This window comes from Procambarus clarkii, chromosome 37, assembly GCF_040958095.1.
Source record: "Procambarus clarkii isolate CNS0578487 chromosome 37, FALCON_Pclarkii_2.0, whole genome shotgun sequence".
NCBI lineage: Eukaryota > Metazoa > Arthropoda > Malacostraca > Decapoda > Cambaridae > Procambarus > Procambarus clarkii.
In genome coordinates, this window is record NC_091186.1 from 10212513 (window position 1) to 10227214 (window position 14702).

Here is a 14702-nt window from a genome sequence, read left to right on the forward strand (position 1 = left end):
CCCCACACCCACAGTCAGAGAGCTCGCACAGACGAGCTCTCCTCGCCCTAGCAGGAGGGTACACACACAGGGAACTCTCCTCGCTCGAACAAGAGGACTCTCACACAGGAATAAGTGACAGGAATATGATCGAAACAACAGGGCTACCATAATATAGTAGAGAGTGCAGCTTCTGTCGCTATTAGGGACGGATCCAGACTACTAATCATGGGAGGCTTCAACCACGGGAAAATAGATTGCGAGAACAGAGACCCACATGGAGGACTAAGCTGCTGGAAGTGGCAGCAAGAAACACTCTAAGCCAACACATCAAGGGACCGACAAGAACGAGAGGAGAAGAAGAACCTGCCATGTTTGATCTGATATTCATCCAGAATGAGTGGGATATAAGGGAAGTTAAGTTAGAAGCCCCCTTGGGAATGAGTGATCACAGTGTATTGATCTTTGAGTACCTGGTAGAGCTAGGAGTTATCTTCCCCCCAAAAAAACTAGAAAACAAGAGGGCTGGTGTACCGAAAGGGAAATAATGAGAAGATGAGAAAATTCCTAAGGGATATATCATGGGACAGAGAACTCAGAACTAAGTCCATATAAGACATGATGGAGTTGGTCCCCCAAAAGTGCAAAAAGTCCCCCCAAAGTGGGACAATAAACAGGTTTATCCCGCCCCCCCCCCAAAAAAAAAAAAAACTGAGAAGCAAAAGGAGAATACGTGGTTTAATAGGGCATGTATGGAAGCAATGGAACTGAACAAATGGGCGTGGAGGAACTTCCGAAATACCAGAACAGCAGAAAGCAGAGAGAGATACCAGAGAACCAGGAATAAGCATGTCAGTGTGAGAAGAGAAGCAGACAAAAAGTTTGAGAATGATATAGCAAATAAATCCAAGACCGAACCAAAGCTACTCCACAGTCATATCAGGATGAAACCAACAGTGAAAGAACAGATGATGGAACTTAGAATGGGTGAGGATAGGTACACAGAGAATGACAAAGAGGTATGTGAAGAACTCAATAAGAGATTCCAGGAGTTCTTGATAATAGAATGAGGTGAAGTCACTTCGCTAGGGGAGGTGACAGTAAACCAGGCGGCCTTGGGAGGGTTTCAAATTAACAGAGATGAGGTTAGGAGGCATCTGTTGGATCTGGACGTGAGAAAGGCTGTTGGTCCAGACGGAATCTCACCATGGGTATCGAAAGAGTGTGCAGAAACACTTTGCTTGCCACGCTCCAGAGTGTATAGTAGGTCTGGAGACCTATCAGAAATATGGAAGACGGCTAATGTAGTCCCAATATACAAAAAGGGGTGACAGACAAGAGGCATTGAACTACAGGTCAGTATCCTTAACTAGTATACCATGCAAGGTGATGAAGAAGATCGTGAGAAAAAACATAGTGACACATCTGGAGAGTAGGGACTTTGTGACCAACCACCAACATGGGTTCAGGGAGGGTAAATCTTGCCTCACTGGTGTGAGAGAAAGGAATTCCAGCTAGCATACAGTTCGATAAAAGAGCACACATTGCCATTTTGCAATCACTCGGGGTGCACAAGAATTCGCCGAGCTGATTGCACTCATTCTGGCTTTCTTAATATGGGAGCTAGGCTTGTCTTGTAGGGAATCTACAAGAAGCAGATACCCTTGGCTGTTCAGTAAGACTACGGAGGCCGCAGTAGCCTTTCTAGGAAAGGAATTACAGCCATTAGTTTTAACCTTAAGTTACTTGGAAACAGTACCAGGAGCGAGACGATGTTTGGACCAAATATAAATAAATAATAAGTAAATAAATATTTATTCAGGTAAGGTACAAACATACAAGAGATTTTACAAAAATTGATAGATTTATAGATAGAGCTAGTACATACAATGCCTAAAGCCACTATTACACAAAGCGTTTCGGGCAGGCCAAAAATGCCTTACGGTTCCTTCGCTTGTGTAAACATCGCTGGTAGGCTGTGATATCACGGGAGTCTCATGATTAAGGGACAAGAGCCTACTAGGGGACGCACCAGTATGGGGAGGCTCCAAGATGCTGTCGTGTGATTGGCTAATTTTGAAGAACAAGTGGGGGGGGGGGGAGTGTCGGGTAGGCACCCGCCTTGGGCCAGCTGGCTTCCCGCCCTTGTGCCGGCATTCTCAAATTCAAATTCAAATTCATTTTTTGTTATTCAGGAAAAGTACATACATAGATGATGAGTTACAAACATAATGTTAGATTTATAGATAAGATAAGAGTTAGGACATACAATACCTAAAGCGATGGTGGAGTGTTGCAGAGGCTCAGGGACTGAGCTCCACAATTCATGTGGCCGAGCGGGTTATAGTCTTGATGAGCTGGTTACAAAAGGCAATTCACATCGTCACATCAACGATGGGCTCGAGACCGACCACAAGTACAGTTTGTTATTTAAGCAACTGATATATAAGGAGCGCTAGTGTCACAATTGATATGTATATCCTACACATAAACCCCTCCATCCAATGGGCAGCGGTGGATAGGTTACAGTCAAGTCGTTTTTGCGTTTTATTCAGAGATTAGATCTTATTGGGTGAGGAAAGATATTCATATTTTAAAGGTTTCTTGGCTGATGCTCTCCATTGATGGAAAATACAACCTTTTGAAAATCAATGTTAGTTTGATCTAGATATTGTAATTAACGAAAGTTTTTATGTCATCAGAAAGGTAGAAATATAGACTACATTTAAAATCCTTTGTCATAAATATAACTGAAGTGAAAACGAAGATATATGCATTTTGATAGTCACTTGATGGCTAGCTCTGAGAGTGTGAAGCCCTGCACACCAGCCAATAAATTGTATAATTAGTTTCTATATATTTTAATTAACCTTAAAAATCTATATGTCAGAAGAAAGGAAGATGTAGCTATTAATGTGACAACATTAAAAAAATATATCTCTTAAGTTAAATAAATAATACCACCTTGTCGCCGGTGTCCGGACACATGAAAACTACCGAGGTATCAGTGTCCAGCCAGGCGGGGATCACAGGCTGCACAATACTGATAAATTACGTAATGCACTACTTGTCGATTTCGAGCCCATTTATGATGTGACGACTTATACTGAATTTTGTAGCTGGCTCAACGAGATTGTAACTTGCTTGGCTGGGTGAATTGTGGGGTTCAGTCTCTGAGCCAATTGTGTGCCTCTGTAGCCCTTTCCACTGCCGCCCACAAGATGGGTATGGGGCGCATAATAAATTAACTAAACTAAAACCACTAATACGCACAGCGTTTCGGGCAAGATGTGGGGAAATAACAACACTTAGACTAAATCTTAATAGTAACTGGGATTAAAGTATAAATTGTGTTGAAAAAAAGGAATAATAAAAAGGGGGGGGGGAGGGACATGGCTGAAAAAGCAGCACAAATACAATTAGGTCGACAAACAGCGTTGTTTAAAAAAACAGACATGGATTGACAATAGAGGGGTAAGGTAGGTTACAGGGAATTTATTAGGTAGTGCTTCGTTTTTATCTTAAACTGGTTGAGAGAGGTACAGCCTTCGACATGATTATGAAGGTCATTCCACATTCTGGGTCCCTTGATTTGTAAAGCATTTCTAGTAAGGTTAAGTAGTACTCTAGGAATATCAAATAGGTATTTGTTTCTGGTGTGGTGCCCATGGGTTCTGTTACAACCTTCTATGAAGCTTTTATGGTCAGGATTGACATTATAGTTCAGAGTTTTAAACATATAGAGTTCACATGAGAGGATGTGCAGTGACTTAATATCTAACATATTCAGAGATTTGAGTAAGGGTACCGAGTGATGTCTGGGACCAGAGTTAGATATTGTTCTAATAGCAGCTTTGTGTTCAGTAATTAGAGGACATAAATGATTTTGGGTAGTAGAACCCCAAGCACAAATACCATAGTTGAGATAAGGATAAATGAGAGAGTAATAGGGCATCACCAGGGTAGGGTGAGATGAAAAATATCTGATCTTAGAAAGAATGGCAAATGTTTTTGAAACTTTTTTTGCTATATTTAGAATTTGTCCCTGGAAATTCAGCTTATTAGCGATGAGGACACCAAGGAATTTACCATCAACTTTATTACTTATTTGAATATTGTTTATTCTTAGATTAATTTCATTTTAGGATTTATTACCAAACAAAACATAGAAAGTTTTGTCAATATTAAGGGTGAGTTTGTTAGCAGTTAACCAAAGATGGACTTTATTTAGTTCAGTATTCACTGTGACATTTAGAGCAAGAGAGTCAGGACTGGAGAAAATGAAGGTTGTGTCATCAGCAAATAAGATTGGTTTGAGGTGTTGGGAGGCATTTGGAAGGTCATTAATGTAGATGAGAAAGAGAAGAGGGCCAAGTATGCTGCCCTGTGGAACATCAATATTTATGGGTAGGGTGGGAGAAATGGATTTATTCACAGAAACATACTGGAGCCTGTCAGTAAGGTAAGACAGACGGTATTGGAGGGAGTGTCCTCTGACTCCATAATGATGTAATTTAAGAAGAAGGTTTTTGACAGTGTCAAAAGCCTTACGTAGGTCCACAAATATCTTAACAGGGAACTCATTTTTATCAAGAGCTTTATGTATCAAGCTAATCATACTAATCAGTGCATCGTTAGTGCTTTTTTTGGGGTCTGAAACCATATTGGCAGGAGCTAAGTATATTGTGTTTGGCTAGATAAGAGTAAAGCTGCTTGTAGATTAGCTTTTCAAATATTTTTGACAAGGTTGGCAGAATTGATATAGGTCTGTAATTGTTGACATCAGTGAGATCACCACATTTATGGACTGGGGTTACTCTCGCTTTTTTTTTTAGAATATCCGGAAAGGTTTGGAGTTCAAGTGGTTTGTTGAAGAGCAATGCAATGACAGGAGCTAGAAATCTGGAGTTTTTTTTGTAAATTAGTGATGGTATCTCATCAAGGGCACTTGACTTAGTTTTAATGGAAAGGATTATCTCATTAACATCAGTACAGTTAGCAGGCGTTAGGTACAGAAACTCTGGATAGTTACCTGTAAAGTAGTCCTTGACATTAGTATGGGAGGATGGAATATCATGAGCAAGGGATGTCCCAATGGATGGGAAGAACCTATTGCATTCAATAGCAGTGTCAGAGGCTGAAAGCACACCATCGTCATTGGATAGGAGTATTTTTTTTTTTTATTGAAAATTTTTTTTTGATTCTAATATTTGGGAAACAGTGCTCCATGTTTTCTTAATGTTGCCCTTAATTTGGGTAAATTTATTCTCATAGTATTATATTTTGGCTCTAATTATTTTAGATAGCATCGATGAGTAAATCTTTGAAAATTCTTTGGACACGACTCCTAACTTATACTTCTTCTCAAGGTCATTTTTTTTATTAATAGATTTAAGTATACCCTATGAAGGCCATGGAGTGTTTAACCTTTTATTTGTAACTTGTTTCGTTTGAATTGGACAGTGGGAATTATAAACGGCTAGATCGACTTGGTTAGGACGCACAACCCGTGACTCCAGCCAAAGTCACAGAATTCACCATTTAACGCGACGTCATAAGCCCATTATATATCAATCACGTCTACGTGATTCCGTCAAGTCAGAATCCGGTTCCACAACGACGCGCATATATATATTAACCAAGATAAGTGATACCCGAAGAGTAACTCCACCATCAATCACGGCAGTGTGGAACTGGACTGCCTAAAGTTATCTGTGATCATCGGCTTTAGTACCAGTGATCCGTAACCATATCGCTCAGTAAACTGTTTAGTAGGAATCTAAGACGATTCCCAGTGACCTAAGTCAGCTTCGAGTGAATAAAGAAGAATTACGAACTGTTGTGGACTTTGTATAATTTCTATCAACCTCACTTACCTACCCCGTGTGTTCCGCCACACGGGCCCCACCTCGCCTACACCTGCTTGTGTGTCCCGGCTCGTCTCTTCACGCCACCCTTTAGGAGTGAGCGATTATCACCTCTGTGACCCTGAGTGGTTGTTGGACACCTCAGTGGTTGTTGCCACGCACACCTCCACCCACACGTGTTTCTTTAAAAGTGATCTACCACGTGTGGTTGGTGAGGTGTTAGATCTTCAGTCGACGGCAGGAATATTAACTGAATTATAGAGGCTGTTTGAATGTAAGTCGGTTTATCAAAGTGAATATTCATTAATTAATTTACTGTGTTATTATCAGAAGTGCTTATTCCTTGTGCTGATTCAAGTCAGCCTCACGGTTTGTTCTCATTAAGGGGGGCATAACGCTGGATATTCAAAGTTGTTCAATGTCAACCAAATTTTTTTTACTAGTTATATATGAAAAAGTCTGCAACTGTCCCAAGTTTCAGTACTGCACCCTAAATAGAAAGTGTGAGAGGAAAATTAACGAATTTTACACATTTTGAATAATTCAGTACAACCACAAGTTTCAAATTAAATCATTTCAATGACACTCATCTATCACATTAGCATATAATAGGGGACATGTCAAAGAGGATTATCCAAAATATGTTTAGTTTTACTAATACAAATAGTCAAAGTTCCCCCAAATTTATGCCAATATTTCATGTTTGCAAATATTTATAAAATCAATAAATGAACTTAGGAATAGTTTTTTTGAGAGAGATTGTAGAGACGTAAACTCTACATATAAGGTGTAAGTTTCAGGTAAACTGAATAAAAAATGAAAGAGGACTAGCAATTTTATTTTACTTGACAATAAATGAAGTAAAAGATTCTGCCACCTGTGGTTGAGGTTACCATCAACCAATTTCCTCCAAAATTTGTACACTTACAGATAGGCAACCGTTTTGTAAGGTGTATAAGTTTCATGCAAATCGCCCGATAAAAATTAGAGAAAAAAATCTAATATTTTTTTTTCTTAATTTTTTTGGCATAAAACTAATTATTAAAATACTTTATTATGTGCTATTGTGAGAGCTTAGAGTCATAGACGTGATTTCAGCTGACACTTGTGTTTCATGTTAATTTTTGACCATTTTGGAAAATTTTTGACGCATAATTCAATATTTTCTTCTCCCTTCCTATTTATGCTACGATGCTGAGACTTGGACTAGTTGAAGCCAATTTCATATACAACTAGTCAAAAAGCGTCAGTGAGCGCAATTAGAGTAACTAAGAAACGTCATTAGTGAAGTGTAAGGTAATTAGCAACGTGTTGACTAATTCTTGATTGTCAAGCAGTCTAAGTGATGAGCTCAGTTTTAACATTATTTATTGTGAGTTAATCAGCTGACAGAGTGACAGTATTTAGTGCGATTACTGACTGATTGCTTATTACCTGGTGTTATAGTGATTACCTTTGATAAACAGTGTTTGCCTGACTATCTGTGTTGACAGATATAGAATTAGCATAAATTACCTGCATTTGTCTGTCCAAGAGACAGTAATTAACGTAATTGTGTTAAACGTGTTGTACTGATTGAAATATATTAGATCAATTGTTTTGAGTTTTGTCATAGTACTGTAACGTAATTGATTGTCCTGACTGCCGTCATGAGAGACGAGCCTTAACAACTTAATGCACAGAAGACTGTCTCTGTGAAAGGTCTGTCTGTGGTGTCTTTATTGTTGTTGTTATTTTGAACTGTTTTACCGCAGTCGCTAAGAACTGGTACTTGCGTCTGAGTGGTCACTCACAGCTAATGTTGATATCTTCCCTGTTAATATTTTTCAGTTAGTTCATGTTGAGGAGCCGCGAGCGGTCTGAACGGGAGTTCGACTACACTGGCTGACTGTACAGTGTTGCAGTGTGTGCCACAACTGACTTTAAGGTAACGTTAAATTGTTGTGCTTTGTATTAGTATTAAGTAGTGAATATATGTTCATTGTTACCAAGTGAGAAGTGTCTTTTCATCAACACCTTCCAATAATTTGGTCTCCAAACTTCACACAAGGACAATGAAATGCAATAATTTGATGCAGTTTTATTCTCATAAACACAAGAGGTGTTGATAGTCGCAGCGCTCCACCACTAGTAAATTTGTTTGTCTTATTTCCTGTCTGTCTGTTGGTCTGTCTGTCTCATTACATTAATCTTTGGTATAGAAAATGAGGTTCATTAATGCCTACACAATATAGGCAAGTAGTGTTACCAGAGAAGCCTTCATCTCCCAGACGGTCCGACGGTTCAATACAGTACACAAAATATAGCAAGTTATCCCGTGACCAGCTGCCCTTCATGTGTGTATATCACTTTTGTATATTGTACTTGTATATCTAAGAGTGTGTATGAACAGTTTTGTTTGAAAGAGTCTAACTTCAGTAAAAATTAGTACAGTATTTTCTTACTGAATAAACTTCAGTAAGAAAATATAATTGTTTTCTCTAAAAACATGACTGAAAATGTGGCTGAGAGGGATAACTGTGTCAAGCTGAGCCCTACCTCTTATACCTCTATATCAACTCTCTATCTCTCATACATATACAATAGTAACTATTTAACTTGGCTCAGATAAATACTAATATTAAACCTTAAAATCGATGGCTTAAGATAAATAAACATGGATATATGTATAAGCTTCCGTGTCTGTCTATACTTGTATATAGATAATGTATACATGTATACAGATAATAGCACGGCGTCGTCAGCCACGACTGTAAGATTGGCACCGTGACTCCAAGCACAAGTAACAGTGACTTCTGGCACAGGCGGTGTCTCATGGTCAAAGAAAGAACATATTCTCAGATTAGTTATCAACTTTGTTGAGAGAGCTCCCAAGGCTTGGAGTGCCCCATGACCCGACTGCTCTTGTCGTAAGCGTCGAGACACTTATGGCCGTCCGTTGTCACACATATGCGTCTACTGGCATCTACAGGCGTTTGCTGGCATCTACGGGCGTCTGCCGGATGCCGGCATCCGTTGGCATCCTTTGAGGTTCATTGGCGTCCATAGCTTAACCACGGACACCCAAGCAAGCCTCCCGGCAGCTAGATGACCAATGTGTGTCCTTAGAATGCAATGCCACACGCTAGCCGATTTTCCTTGACGTTCGCAAGTAACCCAAATGCACTTCAAATATGGCTTAGTGTATCCAGTTGTGTCCAGCTGTGCTAAGATGTGTCGATCTTTGTCCAACTGTGCCAAGATGTGTCCAACTGTGTCCAGATAAGTCCAGCTGTGTCCAGATGTGTCCAGCTGTGCCCTGAAATGTCAAACTGTGCCTCTGTGTATCCAACCGTATCGTGATGTTGCTCAATTGGGTGCAGATGTGTCCAACTGTACCCAGCTATGTCCAACTGTGCCCAAATGTTGTCCAACTGTGTCCAGCTGTGACCAACTGTGCAGAGAAATGTCTAACTGTGCTAAGCTGTGTCCAATTGTGCCTTGATGTGTCCAACTGTGCCCCGATATGTCAGACTGTGCCAAAAAATGTCCACCTGTGCCAAGATGTGTCAAGATGAGTCCAACCGTGCCCAGATATGTCCATCTGTGCCGAGAGATGTCTTGAGGTGCTCAGAGGTGTCTAGTGATGGAGAGACGACTGGCCGTGGTGGTTGTAGTAGTGTTGAGACTGTTGATTGTAGTGGTGCAGAGGCGGTATGTTGTAGTGGTGGTGGTGGTGGTAATAATGTTTATAGGGCAGGTGTTAGGGGTTGTAATGGTGGAGAGAGGATCAAATCCTAGTGGTGGGGAGAGCGTTCGTCGTTAAGGAAGAAGGCAAGTCGTGGAGGGAGAAGGTAGGTCATGGTGGAAGAGATCAGGTTGTGGTGGTGGTAGTGGTGGAGAGAGGGCATGTCGTGTTGGTGGTAGTGGTGGAGAAATGGCTTGTCGCGGTGGCAGAGGACAGGTCGTGGTGAGAGAGGACAGGTCGTGGTGAGAGAGGGCAGGTCGTGGTGAGAGAGGGCAGGTCGTGGTGAGAGAGGGAAGGTCGTGGTGGGAAGAGGGCAGGTCGGGGTGACAGATCTGTCACCTTACTTGCCGACAGTTTGGACGCCGGAGATGTACTCGTCAACAACGTCTATCAAGAGAAGGTCGTCAAGGCATTGACGAAAGACGGAATTGGCATAGCAGTTTTGTCTGTGGAGGAGACAAAGCTTGTTAGGCACTCCAGGTGTTGACACTAGTGACACAAATTAAACTCATTAACTACAATTAGTAAAATATTCAACAGTGACCAAGAAAAACTTTGTCAAACATAACCATAAACGAATAATTGTATTTTTATTTATAAATACAAGAGTTTTCACATTCTTGTAAAGCCGCTAACACGCATAGCGTTTCCGGATGATCCTTAATCCTAAGGGTTCCCTGGAATACGACCCGCCAATTGGTTAACAACATGGTACCCTTCACTGCTAAGTGAAATGGGTAATGGAAACTTGAATGAAATGAATGAAATTTAAATAATAAAAAACGAAATGTTAATAGTTACAGGTCACTATTGTAATCTTGTCTGTACAGGTTACAGACCCTGATTTAAATAATAAACTTAAGTACTTTATTAAGGAATTTTGTTAAATCCTAACAAAGTTATTTGTTTTAATTATAGATAACAAATATAAGAATATGCATGAAAAATTAAATAAGTAATTCAAAACAAAATACAAAATAACATAGTCTAATATTACTCTTTTTTACTGAGGGCAGCAGCAAGCAAGGCTTCAGTAGTTTATTATATGAGACTTGCTTTACTTACCTATAATGTAGATAGTCAAAGCAAACCTTTAATTGCTAATTATTATCCTCTGATTATTTCGCTCAATTGTTTGTACAAGTCGAGGTTGAGACCCAGGTCCATCACACAAAATTGGAACGCTGAGTGAGCGAAGCAGTTAGTCCTGATAGGTCGTATAGAAAACGGGAGAGGGGCAAAATATTAAGTTAAATAAAATTATATAAAATAATAAAAGGATTATAAATAAATTTTAAAACAATATGAAACTAAAAAAAAGTACAATAAGAAGTTTTTATAGAACCCGAGAATAATAAGAAAGTACGACAAAATAACATATAAAAATAAAAATAAATTAAATTTTTTCAAATAAATGTAAACTATATAAAGATTTATTAAAATTTAGAAAATATTGAGATACTGAAATAAAATTAAAATATTACTAAATTATGTTAACTGAAATTATAAAAATTAAAATAATCTAATAATAAATCCCAAAGAAATGACACTGCTCTGAGTATGCGGCCGAGGTACCAAGACTGCACTTGGTATTGTGACTGGCAGTTACTCCCGGGGGATACGAACTGTGGTGGGCAGCTGGTGGGTACCTAGAGTAGTGGGCAGCTCACCTGCAGGTGGTGGCGACGTAGGGTTTACGGTACAAGTTGTAACAATCTTCACACACTCGGTCAAGCTTCTTGAAGATGGCTCTGTCGTATATTCCTTTACAAGCCTGGTCGAACACCTGTCGCTTGTTGACGCTCTGGTCTTGGGAGAGGAAGCTGAGAGGTTCCGACGATGACGACCCAGACGACAACAGTCGCTCCATCCTCGACGACCCTTCAACGGACCGTCCATGGACACCAGACGAGCCCAGACTCGCTGCCACCACCACCACTACCACCACCAACGACCACATCTGTTGGGGTCAAGGAAGGAGTGAGGGAGATTACTTCGTAGTTCCAGACGGACTTAGACTCACCAACACCATCACCTACGGTCACCACCATCAATGACCACTGCCACCACCAGCGACCACCTCCACTACCGACCACCACAACCAACGACCACATCCGTTGGAGAGTTTCCGGTCTACTCATCTCACGCCAATGAGCATCTCAGCACGGGGACAATTATACTGCAGTGACTCAGTATCTATCTCTACCTTCCGCACTGACTCATGGGTGAGTTTAACAATCTTTAACCTCATCCATCCTCTATTTCATTCATAACTCTCACTAATATGACTAAGCCTATCCTGCTAACATTTCTAGTGTCCTATCACACCAGTACCTCTCTGATAGGGACCCTAGTACTCCCAATACCCCCTCTGGTAGGGACCCTAGTACTCCCAGTACCCCTCTGGTAGGGACCCTAATACCCCTTTGGTAGGGACCCTAGTACTACTAGTACTCCTCTGGTAGGTACCCTAGTACTACCAGTATCCCTCTGGCAGCGACCCAGAGGGTGTACCGGGCACCGAATGGGAGACGAAGTCCTCCATGAAACGGACAGAGAGAATGATGTAGGAGTTGATATCGCACCGAACCTATCTAATGAAGCCCATATCAAAAGGATATCATCAGCGGTGTGTGAGGAGCTGGCTAACGTTAGCACTGCCTGTAGAAATTTGTGTAAGGAATCATTTAGAACCTTGTATGCCACCTATGTCAGACCAGTCATGGAGTACGAGGCTCCAGCATGGAGTCCATTCCTTGTCAAGTGTTGTAATCCAAAAGTTAGGAGTGAATATTAGCAAGTGAATCAAACACTACAACACTTAACAAATGATGAATGGAAGTACATGTTAAGTATTTCGATTGCTCACACATCGAGGTAAGGTCAAAGGGATTAAGACAACCGTTGCCCACGCACACAAATGTACCGGCCAAGAGGACAAAGGGTGTCCTCTAGTGTCTGGGAACAAGGTGATTTACAGTTAAACGGATTATACCCTCCTTGGGATGCAGGGTGCATTGTTTGAGGCTATGACCGGCTGGAGAGAGTCTCGTGGTAGCAGCGCTCCTAGCAAGTTATTATCTCTGTTTGTGGCACCAACGTAGTGAAACCGACCAAATGGGTACATGATGTGATCTTGTGACCGAGTAGAGTCTGCATGATGTGAGTATTGTGTGGAGGACTAACCAAGTGCGTAGAGTTGTAGTGTTGATTCGGTATTAAGGACTTAGGCGGAGGTTACGAGTTCAGGTGGTGACTGGGAAGGTACAGTGGGGTTATTTACTTGTATGAGAAGCTAATTTAATTAGAGAAAGAAGGTTAATGTGTTAACTATTATCAGAGAATATTTATGTAATTAAATTGGAAAACCCGACGGCCTTTAATCACCTTCCATATGTTCTTTCATTGAGTTCCTGTGTAAACCTAGTGGTACGCCTCAAGGGTTCTGGTGTGGAGAATTATATGGTGGAAGTAACAGTTTCTAAGGAGAGGGAGGCATAGTTGTGTAATCGTTGTGTTCGGAATGAACCTGGGATCAGCGATCACGACACAAGCACAAGAAGAAGTTGGTGAAGGTTCAAAGGTTTGCCACTAACTTGTTCCAGAACTAAAAGGTATGAGTTACAAGGAAAAGCTGCGTGAATTGCACCACACGTCGCTGGTAGACAGAAGAGTTATGGAAGAAATGGTTCCCACTCAAAATTCTCAGGAGAATTGACAGGGTAGATAAAGACAGATTACTTAACATGGGTGGAATACGAACAAGGGCACACAGGTGGAAACTTAATTACCAAATAAGCCACAGGGACAAAGAATTTTCTGTGTCAAAGTAGTGAGCAAATTTTGTGAGCCGCTATGATTTATGTTGCGTCATATTTTCACGCTGGGGATTTATACTTCAAAATGCTATATACTATTCGAGGGGACAGGCTGCAAATAGGCACTTGCAATAAACAGGATGCCTTGGGAGGTTCAAAACGACTCTGTGAAGCTGTATCAACAACAAGTGAAGACAGCGGTCGTCCCTCTCAGTACCGCCCGGACTTACCGTTCTGAAGGAAACCATAGCTGGAGGGGGACGAGTCTCGGATCTACACAGACCAGCACCACGAAGACTGCCTCGGAGGTCTAGAGAGTCCTGAGAGAGGGACTGGTCGCTGGTATGGTGTGTGCTTCATCCGTGCCTCTCCTCCGCTTATATATGGAGTCTTTCCAGCCCCCATAGCAATTATTGGACGCCCCCCTTTATGGGGAGAATGGCGTTGATTGGCGCCCAGCAGACAGGATGACTTCCAGTCATCGTGTCTGGAAGTCTATATCATCGTGTCTATATCATCTATATCTATATCTATACTTTATACGCCAGCGTATTATACGCACCTAATATACAAGACTATTTTATGGAAAACAAAATAATTGTATCGGTAAGTATTTATTGCAAATAATATTCAGAGGATTTTGAAGGGGAGACTATAGTGTTTTGAGCAGGGTCAGAGCCATTATTGAACCAACAAATGTGGCCCGCCCACTGGTAAATGTGATAGTTAAAACTAACTAGTTTACAGGGAATATATATTGCTAAGTGTATGGAAGCTTTTAGTTAAGTTCTTGAAGCAATCATGTGAATGTTACCTTCTGTTAATCAAGCTTAATTATTTGATGACTTGTCTACAAATTCGCTATTTGTTCATCAATGATAATATAAGGTCAGGTAATGAAATCATGTTGTAAGGTAGGTAAGGCAGACAGCTGAAGGGAGGCTAAGGAGAGGTAGGTATAAGCGCAGGAGAAGAAGTGTATAAGGGAGAAGGGAGTATAAGGATGGAAGGTATAAGTCAAGATACTCGGGGAAGTTACACCCACAGTCTTTCCTACACCTATCATCACACACTCACAGTCTCTTCAACAATGTAAATTGTCTGATATTCGCACTACACTTATGGGTTCCATTTGATGCCTCCTTGGGGGAGTTGGTGTTGGCCATGAGGTCTATCAACCTCTGGAGGGTTATTATAAGGCTTATCAACCTCTGAAGGGTTATTAAGACCTATCAACCTCTGGGGAGTTATTTAGGCCTGTCAACCTTTGGAGGGTTATTAAGGCCTATCAACCTCTGAAGGGTTATTAAG

At 40.9% G+C, this 14702-nt stretch overlaps 1 protein-coding gene and 1 long non-coding RNA gene across 2 annotated transcripts in view; one reads left to right on the forward strand and one right to left on the reverse strand.

Annotated features, from left to right (window-relative positions):
- LOC138372029 (uncharacterized) overlaps positions 1-9913 on the forward strand; it is a 29454-nt gene extending 19541 nt beyond the window's left edge. Inside the window, exons 2-3 of the long non-coding RNA XR_011230633.1 lie at positions 9810-9829; positions 9870-9913. This is a non-coding gene — a long non-coding RNA (uncharacterized lncRNA). The remainder of the gene's footprint in view (positions 1-9809; positions 9830-9869) is intronic.
- LOC138349879 (crustacean hyperglycemic hormones) lies at positions 9844-13758 on the reverse strand. Its single transcript, XM_069337106.1, has 3 exons — positions 13622-13758; positions 11244-11533; positions 9844-10019 (listed from the first exon to the last, which is right to left on the reverse strand). The coding sequence occupies exons 1-3, from the start codon at positions 13637-13639 to the stop codon at positions 9914-9916; spliced, it is 414 nt and encodes a 137-aa protein (XP_069193207.1). The 5' UTR covers positions 13640-13758; the 3' UTR covers positions 9844-9913.
- Between the last annotated feature and the right edge of the window lie 944 nt (positions 13759-14702).

Bases quoted from the DNA above. Each gene is read 5' to 3' on its own strand.
- LOC138349879 (XM_069337106.1), bottom strand. The intron at 10,020-11,243 runs GTGAGCTGCCCA...TCTCCTCCACAG, and splicing joins TACGTCGCCACCACCTGCAG to ACAAAACTGCTATGCCAATT.